This window comes from Tachypleus tridentatus, chromosome 8, assembly GCF_004210375.1.
Source record: "Tachypleus tridentatus isolate NWPU-2018 chromosome 8, ASM421037v1, whole genome shotgun sequence".
Taxonomy (NCBI): domain Eukaryota; kingdom Metazoa; phylum Arthropoda; class Merostomata; order Xiphosura; family Limulidae; genus Tachypleus; species Tachypleus tridentatus.
In genome coordinates this window covers 131980965-132003870 of record NC_134832.1, presented here as the reverse complement: position 1 = coordinate 132003870, position 22906 = coordinate 131980965, and the positions used below count along the sequence as shown (strand labels likewise).

The 22906-nt window shown below is 31.4% G+C and overlaps 1 protein-coding gene and 1 long non-coding RNA gene across 2 annotated transcripts in view; one reads left to right on the top strand and one right to left on the bottom strand.

The window, feature by feature from the left end:
* Positions 1-22906, top strand: part of LOC143223512 (17S U2 SnRNP complex component HTATSF1-like) — an 80376-nt gene that overhangs the window by 16770 nt on the left and 40700 nt on the right. Inside the window, 5 exon segments of the mRNA XM_076451589.1 lie at positions 90-252; positions 3108-3310; positions 3474-3643; positions 4819-4915; positions 9196-9285. Of these exon segments, the coding sequence (XP_076307704.1) occupies positions 90-252; positions 3108-3310; positions 3474-3643; positions 4819-4915; positions 9196-9285 (723 nt within the window).
* LOC143223513 (uncharacterized) lies at positions 13482-15905 on the bottom strand. The gene is made up of 3 exons (XR_013012944.1): positions 14479-15905; positions 13990-14038; positions 13482-13668 (listed from the first exon to the last, which is right to left on the bottom strand). It is a non-coding gene; the product is annotated as an uncharacterized LOC143223513 (long non-coding RNA).

The window sequence follows — 22906 nt, the reverse complement described above, 5'->3', positions numbered from 1 at the left end:
TGAACTTTGCTTTATGTTTAACGAAAGCTTTGTGGAATTGTTTTGAACTTGTAATTCCTATGAGAGGTATTTTTCTTCTTTCCTGGCAGATTGACGATGATTTTATTGCAGCTTATCAGGCAAATTATGGTGTCAGTGAGAACGAAACCTCAACATCACAAAACCAAGATGCATTATCTACCACATCCACGTTGTCTGATGTCAAGTCACAAGGAATAGCTGAGAAAAAGAGAAAAGCTAATAATGAACCAGGTTGAATTAAAATATCAAATCACTTTATATAAATGATTCTGCAAGTAGTTTTCTGTGTTAATATTTATGGATTTTTCTTTTAGAACTATTCTCTGCACTAAACAGATGTCATGATAAATGATATTTTGTTAATTTGAAAAAATACACATAATTATGAAAATAGTTTGTGTTATAAGTATTGATAGATTTTTCTCTATTATCAGTTTATCTCCACACTAAATAAGGGTCATGATATGTGGAATTTTGTTAATTTGAAAAGTATTATCCTGTAGTTGGAAAATGTAAAATATCACATTATCTTGAAGCATGCTAAGGCTTGAAGTAATCTATACAAAACATTTTTTATACTCTGCATTATAAATGTTCTCTCAAATATGTTGGATTTTCTAAAATTATTTTCATCATTTTATTTATATTGTCTTGTGTCTTCCCATTTTTGCTGCATGCATAATGAAATTTTATTTATTTATTTTTTTCAAAATAGCAAAATGTAATTTTTTCCTTCATGCCAATGCTGGAAAGCATTGAGAAGCAGTGCCTCACCCATTTTTACCTGCTAACTCATTACATAAGCCTGCAGTTTAATTTACAATACAGAGACTTACTGAAGCACTAGTTAAATCCTCATGACCTTGGTGAATGTAACTGCACCATGTAACAAATTTTGTTCTTGGATAGTATGTGTTATTTCTTAATTGCTTATGTTGTAAAAGAACAGAAAATGGCTGTTATTCCCTTCAAATTTTGCTTCTGTGACCTGTATAATGAAATTTAGAAAGTAACCTATTTTCTCTGTAAATACGGGCAAATTTGTACATTTTCATTTACATAAGGTCTGAATAAAACAACATATGAATCAAGATTTACATGTATTTATACTAAAGTTGTACAAAAATGTTTAGAAGTAGTTTTTTGAGACTTGCGACTGTAATGTAAATCATTTTCACGTATCAGCCCCAAAATATAGTTTTCCATCATGTTTTCGTTATACGCTCCTTGTTAGCGGTATTCAAAGTCCAGTATATCTTTGTGGAAGTACTCGTCTTGCTCCTCTGAGTATTCTCCCATGTTCTTCTTGAATATATCAAGATGAGAGTCAAGGATATGGACTTTCAGGGACATCCTGCAGCACATTTTGCTGTAGTTCTTCACCAGAGCCTCAACCAGTTCCACATAATTTTTGGCCTTGTGATTGCCCAATAAGCCCCAATCCACTGCGACAAAGCTGTCCCAAGTTCTTTTTTTTTCCTACTGAGCTTCATGGGGAATTCTGTACACTCCAGGATTTTCTTTATTTGTGGTCCAATGAAAACACTAACTTTAACCTTTGCCTCAGACAGCTTAGGGAAGAAGTCTTGAAGGTACTTGAAGGACGTAGACTCCTTATCAAGAGCTGTAACAAATTATTTCATAAGACCCAATTTTATGTGCAATGGTGGAAACAACATCTTCTTGGAGGTCCACTAGTGGCTCACACTTGACATTGTGCCTCCCCACAGAGAACTCAGTCCATTGTGACCAGTGCTTTCTGTTGTAGTGTGCTGCAGTGTCCCTGCTATCCCAAAGGCAAAAATAACAGGGAAACTTGGTAAAGTCTCCTTGGAGACCCATCAGGAATGTCACCATTTTGAAGTCTTTGATAACCTCCCACCCATACTCATCATACTTCAAGGCTTCTAGCAAGGTCTTGATGCTGTTGTATTCATCTTTGTGGTGCACCGAATGAGCCAGGGGAAGAGACGGATATTTATTCCCGTTATGGAGCAGCACATCTTTGAGACTTCTGAACATTCTAGAAAGTTCTTGCAAGTTTGAGAAAATTCTCTATCAGCTACTGAGCACTGAATCTACCTCGAATGTTCTGGAAAATGGGTAAATTTGAAAATTTCATTACCCAGGTCACAAAAGCAAAGTTTGAAGAGAAAAATAGATCTTTTCCATTTACTTCAGGTGTAAGCAATAGGGAAATAACACTTTCTGCCCAGGAACAAGAAAAATTAAAAATTTTATTACATAGTGTAATTAATTTGCTCGAGATTTATCAAAATATTTTTAAAATACACAGTAACAAAGAGTTGAGCAGTTGTGGACTTTGAAACTGGATAGTTGGAATAATCAAAAATGGATAAAATTTGGAAACATTAATTTTGAATTGATTAGAAGTAACAGAGTATAATAACGGGAAACCATAATGGCAATATTTTACTTGATTATTTTTATGCTATTGATTGATTTAAATGTAATTTTTGTTAAACATTCATTTTATATAACACTAACTAATGTAATAGATACTTATAGGTAATTCATTCATTAGGTTTATCATCCAGCTTTAGTAAAAAGCAATATTTTACACAATATGTATTAATGATTTTTCTCCTCTGTTTATTTTTGACCAAGACTTATAAGACATTCTTATTTTAAAGTGCATTGTACAATGTATTTTTTTGTATTCAAACATCTGTCCAGTATAGAAAATTCTTCTTAATACATATCACCTAACTTTATAAAAAGTAAATTAATTAAAAGGTCACCAGTCTACATGTTTTTAAATATGACACTATCTAACTTTTATGTTCCAACTCTTCATGGGAAAAAACTTTACTGAAGAGTGTGCATCATAAGAAATTATTTTTCCCACCAAATTACTCTTATATTAAATCTTTTCTACAAATAGTGTTTGTATCAGAGCAGTGAAGAAACTTATTTTTTTCCTTACCATTGGTGTAATATACAGTAGTGCAGTGTGTCTGATAAAAGAAACCAGCTAACAGTTAATGTAACGCTAACGTTGGTTACAAAAATCATAATAAAGTTTAGTGATTGTTAAAACCAGTTGTTTTTTTTAATTCCTTTAGGCTGGTTTGAAGTGGATGAGGCTCATAACACCAATGTATATGTGGCAGGTCTACCTCTTGATATCACAGAAGAAGAGTTTGTTGAAGTGATGAGTAAATGTGGGCTAATAATGAAAGACCCCAATAGAGGCCTTTATAAGATTAAACTCTACAGAAATTCTGATGGGTCTATGAAAGGTGATGCTCTCTGTTGCTACATAAAGGTATTTGCATTGTTTTGTTTTTCTTATTATAAATAGTGTTTCATTGTAATTCTCTTCAAGGTACATTTGACCTTAATGTATTCAGTGAGAATAATCATAAATAAAACTATAAATTATTACAATTCAACTCTAAGTTATATGTGATATTTTGTTGTTCTCACAGGTCGAGTCTGTTGATCTAGCACTGAAGATCTTGGATGGTAGTAGAGTTAGAGGACATGTTATCCATGTAGAGAGGGCTACATTTCAGATGAAAGGGGCATATGATCCAAGCAAGAAACCCAGAAAGAAGAAACCCAAAGAAAAAGAAAAACTGAAAAAAAAACTGGAGAAGTATGTAGAGGTGACTTTTTTCTAAAGTTAGGTGTTCATATTTGGAAAGTTTCAATGGACAAGCTCCGTTAATGTTTTATCTACATTTGCATTTTGAAACATTGAGTTATCTGTGAACTACATTCATTTACCAAGTTATTATTATTATTAATTTACACTAACATTTAATGTCTTTAGGATGTAAAATAATATCTCAGTTATTATTATTATTATGGAAACACTAATTAATAACCTTTTTTATTATTATTCTGGAAACATAAAACCTTGCAAACAGTCTATAAAAAGTTAAACATGTTAGGAAGTCATCTGTTATTATTACTAACTTTTGCTTATTGTTTACCCATCATAACCACTAGATGATCCATTGATGTCAAAAATCTTGTTGCAAGGAATAATAAGACCTTAATTATAGTTCTAAAACTTTTTCAAATTCCATATAATTAGCATTTTAAAATTGACCAGTCAGCAAAAGTATTGGAACAGTTTCACTTGTTGGCCAGTAAGTGTCATATTTTTTATAGAAAATGAAAAAATAAATTAATAAACACAAAATATTTTGTGTTTAGCAAATCAGCAAGCATGGGCAGGTTTGCAAATAGATTTTCTTGTATGGTCTGACTTTTTTTCTTTTGTGATTAGTTTATTACAAAAAACAAACAATAAAAATAACTTGATAGAGAACAAAAATACAGTAACCAAAAGATTCAAATGATTTACATTCCTGGGCCTAGGTGTCACAGTGGTGAACTAATAATTCTCAATAAAGCACTTTTAGTATAATTTACCATGAAATTTCAAAGCTAATGACACTTACTACCACTTTAATTAGGTGTGTATGTGTATTTTTGTGGTGTATTCTTGGAATCATTTATAAGTTGTATTTCAGGATTTTTTCAGATCCATAAAAACATTTTATGATTGATATAATATTAAATCTGATTTCTTGCTAAAAGCCAGCAGTTATTTGTGTTACAAAATAATATATTATCTCATAACATGAAAGTTGTCATGGCTGACCATACCTGGTTAAATCATGAGCACTTACTAGAGCTAGAAGTAAAAATCATGTTCCAAATCAGTTTGAACATTAAAGGATATTTTATATTCTGTAGGGAAAATTACTTTGAATCTCCCCACCATTTATTCAAAAAGGTATTCTTGTATTTTTTCTGAAGATTATTTGATTGGAGGCCAGAGATGCTACGTGGTCAGAGGCTGAGATGTGAACGAATTGTAATCATAAAGAATATGTTTGATCCAAAAGAGTTTGAAGTAAGTAAGCATTTTGTTTTGTATGTACACCAAACTCGATTTTTAATTTTTCTTATGTATATATAATTTTGTAGAGAAATATACGTGTTTATAGGTCAGTTGGAATCATGGGCACACACAGTTGGAACCTACAAAGTATAACAGCAGACAGGTAAAGATACTATGGAAAGTGAACTTGCAAGGCTAAACATCGGGAATTCCTATAAGCTTTGAATCTAGTTGAAATTGGAATTCTCTAAAGATCAACACACAAAAATATGGCCATAAGTTTTGTAAGCTATAAATAAATAGTAGTATGTGTAAAAGTCATTTCAGTTTCAAACAAACATCAATGCATATGTTTGTAAAAGGCGTATTGCTTCAAGTACTTGAAGGTGGATGCAAAATTGCATAAGCTGTGACATAACACAAATGCAAATTAGGAAAGTGTTACTACCTTTGTAATCATAAAATTACGTGTGAAAATCTCAGCTAAAATACATATGTAATTTCAGATTTGGAAGTTGTGTGAACTATAAACTTGAAAATGTAAATGGATGTGAATATCTTTTTTATTGTTGTTATTATTAACTAGCTGAGAGTACCCATTAACCATTAGCACAGTATAATACACGCGTTTGTCTACACACTTGCACATGTTAAGTATTTGCACTATAACTTATGATACAGCATGTGTATCTTCAGAAAATTTGGCAGACCTTTAGTAAAGATTACAAGCATTTCATATGAAGAAAATCAGATTTTTTATTGAAATATTTTTACTAAATATTTGTTTGTGAAAATAGTCTGTTTTGTTACTAGTCTGCATGCAAAGTAATTTCATGTTATGATTTATAAAACTATACTTCGTCCCACAAATCTCAAGTATTATTTGCATAATCAATAAAACCTCCTAAATACAATACAAACATTTGCTTTTAGTTAGACTTTATATTTTGTGTTATTTTCTATACTCTAACTATGTGGGGTCTGTCACTTAACCAGTCTTGTAACAATCATAACAAAATTGGGAAATAAATGTAAATTATGCTTTTTCTTGCTAGAATGACTATGTATTACAACATAAGAATACAAATGTTTAGTCTAATTAGCTAAGGTTTCGTAATGCTATATATGAAGGTATATATTTATTCTTTCTTATAATATTGACCTCACAGTCACACTTACCTAACGTTACATAACTTGCATTAATGTGGTGCACACATCACGTATCCAGTAATATAAAACTGATCTGTAGTCTTCACTATCTTGGCTGTGTTTTGTATTATACAGTCACATTTCAATTTTTATACAATATATATATGTATATAGATTATTGCTCTTTAGAAATAACTGTTAAGCTTTTTTTTCTCAAAATATAGAACAATAAATCAAAAAGTAAAGCAAAAAATTATCTCTTCTCACTATGACCTTTATACTCAGTTGCTGCTGGACATAGGTTGCTAAGCCTTTTAAAATTTTGCATGCAGAGGTTATCAAACAAATTTCTTTTTAGTTCTTATATATACTGTTGAATAACCATAAATAACTATGCTGATACCCCAGAATTTTACTATACTTTATTAAGCTTAGTAACTAAGATGTATTTAGATTTTAAAAAAATATGAAACTTCAAGCACACTAAAGACACAACACTACCTCCTTGAAATCTTAAATCAAAAGAACTCGGTAACTTTTTCAAAGATTAAAATAGCTGAGAAAACCTCTATAGGGACATTCTAAGTTGTTGATTGGTTATTCACATGTCATATACTGTAGTAAGAGTATATAGGGGACTGTTTCAAAACATGGAAAGAGATGAATGGGGGCTACCGTGTTTAATTTAGCGCATTAGCCATATCTCAGTAAAATGAAAAGATATGAGTTTCTTATATTTTATATTCTAGCTTGTCACTATTACTAATTTGAGTTCCTAATTTGTACAAAATTATAAACTAATTATGAATTCTAATGAATCCATTAGATGCTAATTGCATATACCAATTTGTGGAAGGTAATAATTGACTCATTTAAGTGATTAAGGAATTGTGTCTAAATTTAAAGTGAAAAATGTGTCAAAAATTGGAAGGGTGTCTATTCTCAGGTAAATATCTGATACGAAATAGCCAAAGTATACCTTTAAATAGTTTCCAGTTACCATACAAGAAATTACCGTAATCAAAGCAGCAACTGTGAGTGGTGGAAGCTAAAAATCAGGGTCTATCCTAAAATATAGTAACTCATGTACGTTGTTGGACAGTTTCCAATATGGATGATAGATGCTAACATACACATACATTATGCATGATCCTTATAATAAGATACACAAGTAGATGTATTAGTCTTGAAATGTTTCTACATGAACACACACAGAATTGCATGTAGAAATTATCTTACCTGTTGCACTGACATAGAAAGAAGACTTCTAAGATGTAAACCCATGTAAGTCAACTGTGAACATGAAATTGTTGATTTTTAACATAAGTTAAACTGGGCTTTAAAAAATATGAATGAATACAGGTGAACTGATTGATTGTGTTGTCTGGATCTGCCAAATTTGTTATATTTTACCATATGTGACTTGACAGTAAAATAGTTACAAGCCTTAGTGGCACAGTGATATGTCTGCAGACTTACAGTGCTTGGAACTGGGTTTTGACACCCATGATGGGCAGAGCACAGATAGTTCATTATGTTGCTTTATGCTTAACTTACAAAAAACCAAATCATGCTCACTACATAGTGAGTTGTTTAATTGTCTTAAGTTACTTTTTGTAATTAATTTGTTTGTAAGATTTAGTAAGATGTGTTACTAACTCTAAACTCACATGTTACTAGAGAAATATTTGAATTTTTTAATCCAGTTTTATTTCCTTCTTTGTTAAATATGTTTTACTTTATCCTTTTCTTTTTCTGTATTTCATGAAATGTGGGTTGCAACTTCTTATTGTTTGTTTTACATTTTTGTCTGAGAATATAGACAAGAAAAAACTTTGAAATATGGTGAATTTCTGCTTTTTGATACATTTTTGGTTTAAATCTGAAGGCACAAGTATTTAATCAGTTATATGAGTTAAGTATTACATTCCACAGAATGGAGTTATTCAACACTATGTAAATTTTTACTCTTTCTTGTTCCTGAGCAGAAAGTGTTATTTCCCAATTGCTTATGCTTAAAGTAAATGGAAAAGACCTATTTTTCTCTTCAAACTTTGCTTTTGTGACCTGGGAGTGTATAACAAAAACATGATGGGAGACTATATTTGGAGTCTGATATGTGAACATTACAGCAAATCTCAAAAAATACTCAATTCTACACATTTTTACATAACTTTAGTATATATACATGTAAATCTTGATTCATATGTTGTTTTATTAAGACCTTATGTAAATAAAAATGTGCAAATTTGCCAATATTTACATAGAAAATAGGTTAATTTCTAAATTTCATTATACAGGTCACAGAAGCAAAGTTTGAAGGGAATAACAGCCATTTTCTGTTCTTTTACAACATAAGCAATTAAGAAATAACACATACTATCCAAGAACAAAATTTGTTACATGGTGCAGTTACATTCACCAAGGTAATGAGGATTTAACTAGTGCTTCAGTAAGTCTCTGTATTGTAAATTAAACTGCAGGCTTATGTAATGAGTTAGGGAAAACTCTTCCTTTATTAATTATTTTTGTAACTAATTTCAAAGAAGCTTTGAGCTTATAGTATCTATATAAGCAAGTTTCCAAACAGAAGATATTTCCTTGTTGGAATAGTAACTGCATTTATCATTTAGTGTTTCACATTGTTAATAAAGTAAACAAAACATACTTAACATCAACTGCTTATATTCTATAATTATTTTAAAACAGGGATTGAATTACAACAGAAAACTTTATTATATATATATAAACCTATTTTCTGTGTGTGTGTGTGTGTGTGTGTGTGTGTATATATATATATATATACACACACACAGTAATTGAACTGTTGTTTTCCTCTAACCAGTGCAATAAATTACAAAGTTGTGATGTCTTCAAAATATTTGTGGACTATATATCAATCTTAAAAAGTTTACTCCATAGAAATTCAACAAGCTAACAATATTCATTTCAGAAATTTTTTGTTTTTGTTTGTATGATCATACTAGTATTTTACAGAGTAACATGCATATGTATATATATATATATATGTGTGTGTGTGTGTGTGTGTGTGTGAAACACACATACAGTATACATGTCTTTTACTGTGAGCATAATGTATTATTTTGTTGTAATTTTTTTCTGCTTTTTTTTGCTACTATTAGGTTGATGCAACATTAATTTTGGAGTATCAGAAAGATCTAAGAGATGAGTGTTCTAAATGTGGGGAAGTGAAAAAAGTCACAATTTATGATGTGAGTTTGAACCTTTAAGATAATTTTTTTAGTGTAATTTAGTGTGTTAAGATAAATTGTAAAACTTTTGGTCAAATATGATTAGTACAGCTGCTATGGCATTTGATAATTTGTTTAATGTGAAACATTATTTTTGTGTTGCAAGAACATATATGTAACTGGAAGGTTGCATCATATAAAAAAGTTCTAAAACAAATAATTTATGAACTTAAAGAAAAAGCAGGAAGACACATATACATACTTTAAAAATCTTGACTTAGTTAATTTCACCACTAATAAGGGAAAGTTTCCTGTCTGTACTGGAGATAGTGTGTTTAATGAAATTTTACTTACTTAAATGTCCCTACTGATTTTCCAAGTACTTTAATTTTACATATCCACATTGTAAAGAAAGATTTGTTTTTCATACCTATAATAATAAAATGACCTGTGTGTGACCACTGTAGCTCTGAAAGTAAAGAACTTAAAGAAGTTAATCTTTGCTTGCCTACTAATTGGATCCTGAGGGTATTCATCTGGGTATTAATTTTTATATTTGACTCAGAAAACTTTTGGCCAGCTTTTTGCCTTATAGCCCTTAAACCTTGTACTTTTGCTTTCTGAAAGTTTATAAAAAGTATCACATTTCTTTCAGATTCTCTGAATGAATAATATGTGAAAGTTTTCTGGCAAATATCCTTTCTTGACAGAAACATGGAAGAAAAATATGAATTATAGAATATTGGAAAATGAAAATAATTCCAATAAAAATAAAAAAAGAAGAATCTAAGGAGCTATATTAAAACTATTTACTTCAAAAAAAGTTGAATTAAGTTTGGGAAATGGCAACACACAATATAATTGTTATATAATTAGCACATTGGGATAGCTATTGAAGTAATTAATATAATGGAGTTGCTTGATTGGTACATTGAGGCCTCTGTGAACAATGAGGGAACCTTATAATCCTGTAATCACATGGGTATCTTATACAAGTTATAAATAAATCACCAGAGGACAGTGTGTACAGGTATTTTAAGAATGCTGTGTTTATGGTAAAGTAATATTTAATAGGAACATTGAATGTTATAAATTCTTGCTTATTTAAGAAATTTGAAAACTTAGTAATAATGACATTTGAATTGTAATGCACTTGCAGATGATTATGTGAGTATTTATATTGCATGAAATTTAATAAAAACAATTGTAAAGGGGTATTGGTTTTTACCACTGTTATTTATAACAGTAAAAAATCATACTTTTGAATAGTAACTTGTGATTTATTTTAAAAATTTAGCAACAGAATGAAGTAACACTTGGCAGATTTTTAAACATTTTTTCATGTATTAAACATACTCATAAAAACGTAAATTATATGGAAATGATGAATTATAAAAAAATACAACTTCTTAATCCAGAAACTGGTTTATTTTAATATTAACAGTCAGGTATGATACACCGTACATGTATATAGAAAGTCCCCAGTGTATATAATTTCTTAGCATTCCAGATGTATGTGATAAATATGAATTTGTAAGTTTTAAAATGATGACTAATAGTATAAGTTATGTGTGTATCTTTAAAACAGAAGTAATACCAAGTTTATATTTACTCTGTTTAGGTTTAGAACATACGTGTGTTCTAGTTTTATTAGTAACTTTAGTGAAAAGGTCAACATTCTTAGTTTTCATAACTGGTTGAAGGTGTGTTCAATGAAATTAATGAAACAAATTTCAATGAAAAATTAGAATACTGTAATTAAAGTTTACATGTTCATGTTAATTTTTGACCCCAGCAAGCTACCTACCTAAAGTAAAACTAAAATTCAACATGTTATTGTTTCATGTTAAAAGTTTCCAGATTTGTTGTTTCAATATGCACAGGTTATAAGAAAAAATACCTTTATATAATAATCATATAAAATTTATGTAATTTCATCAAAAAGATAACTTATAGATAACTAAACTCATTATGAATGCTGGTGTTACGAGTTACAAAACACTACCATTGCAATATAAATGTTTGTTTTCTAAAAGCGCCACCCTGAAGGAATAGTGTCAGTTACATTTAAAGAGCCAGAAGAGGCAGACCAGTGTATAGCACTTATGAACAAGAGATGGTTTGCTGGACGGCAACTATCTGCAGAAACCTGGGACGGACACACAAAGTACACAGTTGTAGAAACTGAAGAAGAAAAAAAGAAGAGGTTAGAATCATGGGAAAATTTTCTGGAAAGTAAAACTGAAACAGATGAAACAGTGCAAGAAGAATGTAGTGTAAAAATGGAACCAGTTTTAAAAGACCAATCAACCACAGAGCAGCAAGCATCAAATTTGGAAAAAGAAAAAAGAGGCTGTTGCTAGTAAGCTAAATGATAGTTCTGGTAATCTGCAACCAGATACCAAACAGTCAGTGGAAAATGAAGATGGAAATGAAACACCAGAAGCAGATAGTGAAGGAGAATGGGATGCTACCCCACCAAGTAATTAACAAAGGGACTTGCCTCATGAAAATTGATAAGTTGGCCATGATTTGGTTCATCTCTTTTGTAAATATTTATGATATCTGAAACTTTTGCTCAGTTTTAAAGAGCAGTGATGTATTTAATACAAGTATCAGTAAACAAATTACAACTTGTATTTACTTGTTTTTTAACCAGAAACTCATTAACTTAATTTCACTGTGACACTAATATTTTGTTCTTGAAAAATGAATTTATAATTGACACTGTTTCACTAGATAAATGTAAGTATCATCAAAGTTATCTCTCACTTTTGTAAATACCCTTGTGAACTTGATATGAAGATATTTCTGTAAATTAATACTACATTTCTCTATTTCTCTCACTCCTTTAGGTTCTGATCTTACAAATTACAATGAAATTTGATATTTAGGTGGAAATTCTAGATATGTGTACAGTACTAGAAATGTGGCAGTACCAAACACTCAATAACATGTGTTGTGGTGGTGATAAATACCAATGTTTCTTTGTGCAAACTGTTTGCACCCCTCAGCAGAAATATTTGACTGTAAACATTTAATACAATAAATGATGTTTAAATTCAAAGTTCATTGGGGGGGGGGCTGAAAATATCCATTTTGTTGCAGCTCAATCCATAACTATACCAAGTTAAACAAATCTGTTAAATATGGAATCTCTGCATGTATTAGAAAACCTGTCAAATTTGGTACTTCACTAACTAAATGAAATGTTTGTATATTTGTTGTTGAGCTGATATGACAAGAAAGATAATAACAATATTTAGAAAAGTGGGTGAATATTATTGAAAACATTTAATAATCTCACTTCTTTTACACATTTAGAATTTGACTATCCTCTTTGTCATGTTACCTCATGATTCAATTATAAAATAATATTTTCGTTGAGTAAGTAACAACAAATTTGACAGGTTTACTAACACGTGGAGATTCCATATTTACACATTTATTTACTCAACTATGAGTTCTACCATTAATTATTAGAATAAATTTAAATACTTGTCAGTGTACATGGGATTCCTTGAGAGTAAACACATTGATTGGCTTGTTATTAAAATATATTACTGTTTAAATGTAATTATTACACAGTAGAAAAGCTCTTGGAAGTTTCCAATTGTAAAAAAATTTTAAAGAGATTGAGAAACTTTGCATGAATCCTCATTACTTTTTATACCCTTTCCATCATGGTAAAAACAAGCAAGCTTCTCATTACTTTTTACCCTACCATCATGGTAAAACATGGTACTTTTATACCCTTTCCATCATGGTAAAACAAGCAAGCTTCTCATTACTTTTATACCCTTTCCATCATGGTAAAACAAACAAGCTTCTCATTACTTTTTTTATACCCTTTCCATCATGGTAAAACAAGCAAGCTTCTCATTACTTTTATACCCTTTCCATCATGGTAAAACAAGCAAGCTTCTCATTACTTTATTTTCATGGTAAAACCCTTTCCATCATGGTAAAACAAACAAGCTTCTCATTACTTTTATACCCTTTCCATCATGGTAAAACACAACAAGCCTCATTACTTTTTATACCCTTTCCATCATGGTAAAAACAAGCAAGCTTCTCATTACTTTTTATACCCTTTCCATCATGGTAAAAACAAGCAAGCTTCTCATTACTTTTTATACCCTTTCCATCATGGTAAAAAAACAACTTTATGCCCTTTTCATGGTCCATCATGGTAAAACAAAGTTTCATTACTTTTATACCCTTTCCATCATGGTAAAAACAAGCAAGCTTCTCATTACTTTTTATACCCTTTCCATCATGGTAAAAACAAGCAAGCTTCTCATTACTTTTTTATACCCTTTCCATCATGGTAAAAACAAGCAAGCTTCTCATTACTTTTTTATACCCTTTCCATCATGGTAAAAACAAGCAAGCTTCTCATTACTTTTATGCCCTTTCCATCATGGTAAAACAAACAAGTTCTCATTACTTTTTTATACCCTTTCCATCATGGTAAAACAAACAAGCTTCTCATTACTTTTTTATGCCCTTTCCATCATGGTAAAACAAACAAGTTCTCATTACTTTTTTTATACCCTTTCCATCATGGTAAAACAAAGCTTCTCATTACTTTTATACCCTTTCCATCATCATTACTTTTTTTATTACTTTTTTATGCCCTTCCATCATGGTAAAACAAACAAGCTTCTCATTACTTTTTTATACCCTTTCCATCATGGTAAAAAAAAACAAGGTTCTCATTACTTTTTTTATACCCTTTCCATCATGGTAAAAACAAGCAAGCTTCTCATTACTTTTTATATGCCCTTTCCATCATGGTAAAACAAACAAGCTTCTCATTACTTTTTTATACCCTTTCCATCATGGTAAAACAAGCAGGTTCTCATTACTTTTTTATACCCTTTCCATCATGGTAAAACAAACAAGCTTTTTCATTACTTTTATGCCCTTTCCATCATGGTAAAACAAACATGCCCTTTTCATTACTTTTTTATACCCTTTCCATCATGGTAAAACAAACAAGCTTCATTACTTTTTTATACCCTTTTATCATGGTAAAACAAACAAGTTCTCATTACTTTTTTATACCCTTTCCATCATGGTAAAACAAACAAAAGCTTCCATCATTAAAACAAACAAACTTCTCATTACTTTTATACCCTTTCCATCATGGTAAAACAAACAAAGTTCTCATTACTTTTTTATACCCTTTCCATCATGGTTTCTCATTACTTTTTTATACCCTTTCCATCATGGTAAAAACAAGCAAGCTTCTCATTACTTTTTTATACCCTTTCCATCATGGTAAAAACAAGCAAGCTTAAATTATCTTAGTATTTAACCAAAGAACTTGGATTTTCCAAGTTATAATAGCATGTATGGATTAATTCTCTTATTTATAATTTTGGCTCAGTTCACAAAGATTATTTGGACTCGGTGTAAAAATTATACATTTGGTTTTAGCGTGTTAAGAAATATTTGTTCTATAAAATTTCAAATATAATGATATAAATGATTTTGTTATAAGTTTAAACAATATCATGTTTGTTTCCTTGTAATCTTTTAGTTTTGCAGTAAAGATTTCAAGTGCGTGAAAAAAATTATACATTTTCAGAACATCACTGATTGTCATGGATATCTTTGACTTTATTCATACACATTTTGATATAAGTGGTACTGCAATTACAAAGGTGTGCAATTTTATCATTTGCAGGTTTAACCAGCAATACATACAACTGAAAATCATAAATAATGCTTGTGTATAAAAGTCCCATTTCACTCACGTAGAAGAATCCATAAGTTTTACAAACCTTGGGGATTTTACTTAAAATTTTAGACAATTGCTGTATAAAACTGTCTTATTGTGAAAGTGTCAAATTGTCATCACTCTTTGCTGTCTTTCAACTTATGACCAAACCCTTACCTTAAAGTAAGAAAATTTGTGTTGCTTTCTTTAAGTAATTTAACTTAATTTTACTTTTAATTTCAACATCATTAATTATTGCTTAAATTTTTTGGGGGGTCAGTCAATTACCTTCCCAGATTTTAATTTAATGGTTTAATGCTTCAAATTGTAAGGAGGTGTTACTAATATAAGAATAGGTTAATTTTAAAAGCAAATTTTTTTTTCTAATAACTTTTAGGTTTTATAATGGAAATGTTAATTTCATGTGTATGTTTTTCAACATTTTACTCATTTAAGATACAGGTACTCATTTTAATAAAATTTACAGGTATGGTTTTATCAGTGTGAAGTTGGTTATACCATGTCTTGATTCAAGATTCTTAATGCACTAACTTTAATAAAAGTGAATCTTTTGTTTAGTAAATATGTGTAACATTGTTAAGTTCATGTTGTATCATCTGATAATAGAGTTAAGAATGGTATGTTATGTATCTGTAGTGATTGTGTTTGAGTAGCTTCAAGCAAGGATCAGCAAGACTTCTAAAAAGCTTTAGTTGATTTTATCGCTATTTCTCATTCAAGCTTGTTTATAAAGGTTTGTATAAGACACGTTTCTCAGTTATTTCCAACATCATGGCTTCCAAAACTCGACATATGAGTTGTAATGGCTGATGCTTTCTAGTAGTTATCTTTGACAGGTTGTTTTTTGTACAGAAGTTTGGTTTACCTTGATATAAAAAAAAAGTTGTCATCCACATGTGTGTAGTGATTCATTGGTTAGTTGCATGATTTTCTAAGACAGGCGATTTTGTAAATATTTACACTTTTAATATGTAGTGAATAATAAGATATGAAAGTGGATCATGGCACTGACCAATATTCTGTAATTTTAGTCCTAGAATTGGTCCTTTCAACAAATATATTAATTATGTGTGAAACTGCTTGCAAGTCCAATGAACGTATGAGTAACAAAAAATAAAACTTAAGGAAATTAAGTTATTACAATGAATCCTACCCAGTGAATTGACATAGATTTCTTCTTTATCTGAACTGATTACAGATTTATAATGCTAAAATCAGGGGTTCGATTCCTCTCAGTGGACTCGCAGATAGCTCGATGTGGTTTTGCTGTAAGAAAACACACGCACACACCATAAGCTTAGACCAAACTTGAGTGTTTATTACATTAAACCTTTGTATTATTCAATTGTTTTGTTTTGTTTTCTAAGTTGACCTATAACTTTAATAACAAGTAGATGATGATTTAAAACGTGAAATTTACTAAAATAATAACCATTAAATGATAAACTCATACCTGATTATGCCGATGAGACATTGTGTCTTATGTACTTTTCGTTATCCTAGTAGAAACCACAATAAATATTGTTTTAAATGAGATGTCGAAATATCCCTCACTTTCTTGATGGCGAGAAATCCGTTTGAAATACAAATGTATCTTAGAACGGCTGGTATGGGTATTAACACTTTTATTGAGAAACAGAGAACAACGTTTCGACCTTCCTAGGTCATCTTCAGGTTTCATGGGGTAATCAAAACTTGTGCCTAGCGAGAAGCGCTGCTAATATGATCCCAAAAAGTGAGTTAGATTGATTAACTCTGTCATTGCTCAGTTGTAATGGAAACTCCTATCCACCCGTTTTTGTTAACCCGAAGATGACCTAGGAAAGTCGAAACGTTGTTCTCTGCTTATCAGTAAAAGTATTAATACCCATAACAGCCGTTTTGAGATACGTCTCTCAAGTAGATATGTTGAAAATAAAAAAGCCTATATGCATAGCATTTAAGATAATTAGCTTATTAAAACTGGAAAGGTCAACATTCGTTGAGATTCACACTGAGAGAACGGTATTGAAGGTAAGAAAAGGTGTGAACTACAGCATATATACGTGGTGCCCAAAAAGTCTGGAACCATAGGCCCTCCAACGAGTTCACAGGATACGTTTTGTTCGCTGTATTTATATTTTGAAATACATTTGGAGACGATATTTCCATTTTTTTTTAACTTTGCGAAGTGTACTCGAGTCACTATCCATAGTCCAACATTCGTCGCGAATTCATTGTTTTGTATGTTCGATGCCCCTGATCTTTTCTTGGTACAGGAAATGAATTAAATTAATTTTGGCAGTAGCCTTCCCCTGACAATAGGGTTCTCTGTAGCACAACAGGTTTAACTCGACCTTCTCGTGTTTTTGCACCGCAATAATCAATCGCGTATCTGAAATTAACCTACTAATTACCTGTGGTTTCAGACTTCTCATACACAGTGTACGTATCTTTGTGAGAATGATGTACTTGAGCATGCTAAATTGTGACCTGCGATAAAGAGGTTCACTAACAATGACTAAAACATTAATTATTGATCAAATCGGACGTGTAATTCATCTTGTTCTATATGTAATGTATGAATCTTTAGAGTTCCCTATTGCAATCTTTTTTCACCCCTTTGACCTTTCCAAATGTGAAAAAGCCAGCCTAAACCCTGTACAATGTCGGTGTGGTTGTGGAAAGGTATCTTTGTGTCAAACTTCGTTTAGATTGGTGGAAATATAAGGGAATTGAACCTAAATACGTTTCTGTAATGCTTGATTTGCAAGTCCTAACAACAGCTTAAATAGTTTGTTTTTTGAATTTCGCACAAAGCTACTTGAGGGCTATCTGTACTAGGGAAGGCAGCTAGTCATCACCACCCACCGCCAACTTTTGGGCTACTCTTTTACCAACGAATAGTGGGATTGACCGATGCATTATAACGCCCCCACGGCTGGGAGGGCGAGCATGTTTGGCGCGACGGGGATGCGAACCCGCGACCCTCAGATTACGAGTCGCACGCCTTAACACGCTTGGCCATGCCGGGCCTGCTTAAATGGAATAAATTATCAGGATTTCTCGGTTAACGGAATCTAACCTCCAGGTTTCAAAACACGGTTTTATTCCCCGCATTGAGAAAACAGTAATGTAATGTAAAAGTAGTCAGCATTGTGTTTATACATCTATAGAAAAGAAAGTTTATTAAAAAGTTATAGTAAATATTGTAAGTTATTTTATAACCGTGACTTGCTGCTTTTAAATTCGTGCATGACCAGGTGGGTTAAGGCGTTCGACTCGTCATTTAAGGGTCACGAGTTCAAATCCCCGTCGCACCAAACATGCTCGATCTTTCAGCCGTGGGGGCGTTATAATATAAACGGTCAATCCCACTATTCATTGGTAAAAGAGTAGCCCAAAAGTTGGCGGTGGGTGGTGATGACTAGCTGCCTTCCCTCTAGTCTTACACTGCTAAATTAGAGACGGCTAGCTCAGATAGTCCTCGTGTAGATTTGCGCGAAATTAAAAAACAAACAATTTAAATTCATGCCATCAAGTTTCATTAACATGAAATGTTCATACGTTAGAAAAACACGTAGCTTCAAAAAGTAGATAGAAATGAATTAAAACTGTAACACGAGCGCTTTCGAGAAATTGACCCTCAAGAAGAAAGGTCCACCTTTCGAAAGCGCTCAAGTTATAGGGTTTTTATTCATTAATATGAGATGAATGTATTTCTAATTGAAAACAACCTATACATACATGAGTGTTGTATTTGGAAATAATACACAGTTGAATCCAAATCAATGGGTTAAACTACTTAGGTAATTCAATCAGTCTTGATGCTTCTTGGACGTGTAGAGACGCTAGAAGAGATAATTGTTTGCTTTACTACTTTATTTATTGTTCTGTATTTTAAGCACCAGTCTTGTAAGACGCTTATTTATTATATGTAGAAATTATCAAGTTTTTAGGGATCAACTACGATCTTGATAGTTTAAACTAAAATTATATGGGATTTTGTATGTCTTACACAATTGAGTTTTACATCCTATAGGATTTAAATTTATATTCTGAATTATTATAACAGTCACCTGTTCTTCGGAAGAATGAATAGGTTATTTAAAGAAATGATGATGATTAATGATACGTAATTTCTAAACAAATAAATTATATTGAATTATAATTATCTTTCCCATGATTTCGATGTCTTAGATAAAACTTATGAAAAATTACACTTCACCAATTTAATCCAGCTCGTACCGCAATAGTTGGTGCTGGCGAAAGATCTAGTCGTCACAGGATATGGCAGACATATTATAGCTGACATTTAATGAAAAGCTTTGATTAATTATTCCATAGGTCTGATGACCTTATAAAAGTAAAATCTAATTATTTCTGTGACGTACCAAATAAAATCCTTCTCAGTCTTTCAGGTTGGCCTTAAGTATTTCACAGAAGATGTTTATAAAGGCTGAATGTTAAATATGTAACATACGTAATGACAAGACTTGCAAAACGTAAATATAATATTAATGGTTTAAGGGGAAATAATTATTCTGTGCAAGTCCATGAAAAACACCATGGTAATGAACATGTGTTTACAGAATTAATAAAACCTAAAAACTGTCGTCAGGAAAGGAGTTGAAAAAAAAATTGATATAAAAATTTAAACCAAGAGAAATCACACTCCTAATATAATATGATCTCAACTCAACCCCATTTGGAAGTCTTTCTTTCTTTTTTCTTTTTTTTCGAATTAGATAGTGGAATTGACATTTCTGAGTCTGTTTTAATTTAAATGTGCAAGACACCGTAGTCATAACCTAATAACAGTTTCAAATATTCCATCAATTGAGAACGATAGTCTTAGCCTACCAAAATTACCTGTTTTTTTATATTTTGTTTATTCTTTAAACATTTTTCTATTATTATGCTTCTTGTTGTCATTTTACATTAATTTTAATTTTCGGTTTCTATGCCAAAAGTGTGTAAGTGGTTGAGTATAATAATACGACATGGTTCTTTATCATACTTTTTTGTTTGTTTCGGTGATTAATTTTTTCCTTCTGGCATCATTCTACAAACTTGATCTTTTACAATCATCATTATAGCTAGACATCGAATAAAGAAAATTGGTCTAGTGCTATTGGACCATTCTACATAATTACAATGATCGAAAGCATATCCAGATTTATCTTTTATTTTCCAAGTCATCCTCCAGTGGCATAGCGGTATGTCTGCGGACTCACACCTTTAAAAACCGGGTTTCGATACCAGTAATAGGTAGAGCACAGATAGCCCATTGTGTAGCTGTATGCTTAATTCTCAGCAAACAAATTATTTCCCAAGACAAAATTATAAAGTTTCAAAATCCAAACAATATATTTTTAACACATTCAAAGCCTTTTAAACTCAATGTGAGTACTGTATATAAAACAGACTTACTTTCCCCGAGAAACATGCAAATTTATAATCTTAAAATTCTACTTGCCGAAAACAAGAACAAAAATATTCGGCTGATGTCAACATAGCCGTCATATAAAACTGATTTCTTCCTTCTCCAAACTCTTACCCGTCAACGTATCAATAATTCATTTTAATTTAAGGTTTCCTGTTTAGTAGATAAAAGCAGGTAAATGAACAGTTGAAATAATAACGGCTATACGGTTGTTAGTGTCGATTGTTTGTTTTGAATTTCGCGCAAAGCTACATGAGGGCTATCTGCGCTAACCGTTCCTAATTTAGCAGTGTAAGGCTAGAAGGAAGGCAGCTAGTTACCACCACCATCCACCAACTCTTGGGCTACTTTTTTTACCAACGAATAGTGGGATTGACCATAACACTATAACGACCCCACAGCTGAAAGGGCGAGTCTGTTTGATGTGACTCATTCGAACCCGCGACTCTCGGATTACGAGCCGAATGCCTTAACCATCTGGCCATGCTGGGCCTGCGAGTGTCGAACAAAGGCATTTTACAATTGTTAAACGAGTATTTACAAATGTTGCAAACATGGAATGTGTGTTAGGAAAAAAGTTTTTCTGAAACCTTGAAAATTTTTGTTAAAACTGTTTGCTTTTATTAGAGATATTCAATGATTTCATTCAGTTTTATTTTAAATTTATCACTTAAATGTTCTCTGTTTTAATATTCATACAACTCTGAATCATGTTTTTCACGAGCCAAAATGTAAATACTACAGATTGGTAATTAAGGTCGGTAAAATGACTTAAAGACACTTTTAAATAACCCCCCGATAGTACAGCGGTAAGTCAACGGACTTACAACGCAAAAATCAGGAGCTTGATTCCCCTCGGTAGGCTCAGCAGGTAGCCCAATGTGACTTTGCTATAAGAAAAACACACAAACTTTTAAATAAATAGATAATCATAATTTACAAAAGCTTTACATATGTCCACTATGTGCATGCAGATATAGTAGAAAAGTTTTTGGATATTTTAAGAACATACGACATCAAATGACGATTTCTAAATTTGTTCAAGTGAACGTCATATACATTTTTAACAGAGAAAAAAGCAATAACTGTTATGCTTTTCATACAGTCTTAAGCAAAATTACGTATATATTTGCTTGTAGAATGTATAAAGTAATTTTTTGATATCATGAAATTTGAGGTAGATTTAAAATATATTAGCTCATTTTGTACTGTAGAAGTACAAAAAAAAAGAATTAATAATGGCGATTAACTTTCCAGGTACATCATTTATTTATATATTTCTTGTCTTGTCGATGTTTCAGATACTGGTGTAGTTTATACAGAGGCGACACTAGTCTTTTCGTAATGAGGGGACTAAAGTGGATTAGATAAAAAATTGAGGAGTTCTACACCTTTTGGACACACGTAGTGTAGTTTTTAGAAAGTAAAAGAAAAACGAGCTTTTCTGGGGGGTACGGGTTCTACAGGGTAGGCTAAGGCACGTTTCTGAAACAGCTTCAGACCTAGGTGACCGATCTCCCTGAGTGCGCATTATCTAAAAATGTGACATAATGACTTTTACAATATAAACTCATGTAATTCCAGGTCGCATGCTATACTTTACAATTCAGCAAGTGGTACTCATTGGCACAATACATTTCTAATGTTCTAACTCGATCTGCAAAACTCTTGGTTCTTTAAACAAATTATTATGTTATGTACTTTATACATTGAATTTTGTGAGAAAACACATATTTTAAAAACGATTCACAACACTAGATGGCATAAAACGGCATTATGGCGACCCCGGTAGAGTCAGTTGTTGAGGATAAAAAAGATCAAGAGAAACCTATTGATAGAGAAAAGGTAAGTGGAACAGGTTTTTATATGACATTTGTTTGTGTTTTTAAACAATAAATGTTAATTTTAAAGTTTGATTTTATACATATACTACACTGGCGTTTCCCAATACCATCATCAGCCGTAACATTATTTGCACTAGGCACATTACACGAACACACTGAATAGGAAAGAAAATAATGGGTTTTGAACCGAGTTGTGAAAGTGCAATGCTGATGCAGTAAAAAAGTAAATAAAAAACATCAAGCAATCTATAATCTGTTGCATATTAACTTATGTACCATTCATCCTATCCTGTTACATTCTACTAAAAGTAAGATACTTTGTTTCTCTCTTATCAATTACAATCTACGTGCCAAAAGACATATTCAAGTTCCAAAGTTTATTTTAACGAGTAGAAATAGAAATCTCACAAAATTCGACTATTGTGTATATAAATTATGTGTAATGAAGCTAGAAAATTAGAAAGTTTAAGTTAAAAACCTTATTATATTCTATTATTTAATAACTTGCATTACTCTTTCTCCAAGTCAAAGGAAAGCAGAACTAAATTTTTTAATCTTCAAGTAATCATCCGTAAATGCCATTGAGACTATGCTTAATTAACTGAAGAAAAAATTCACTAAACT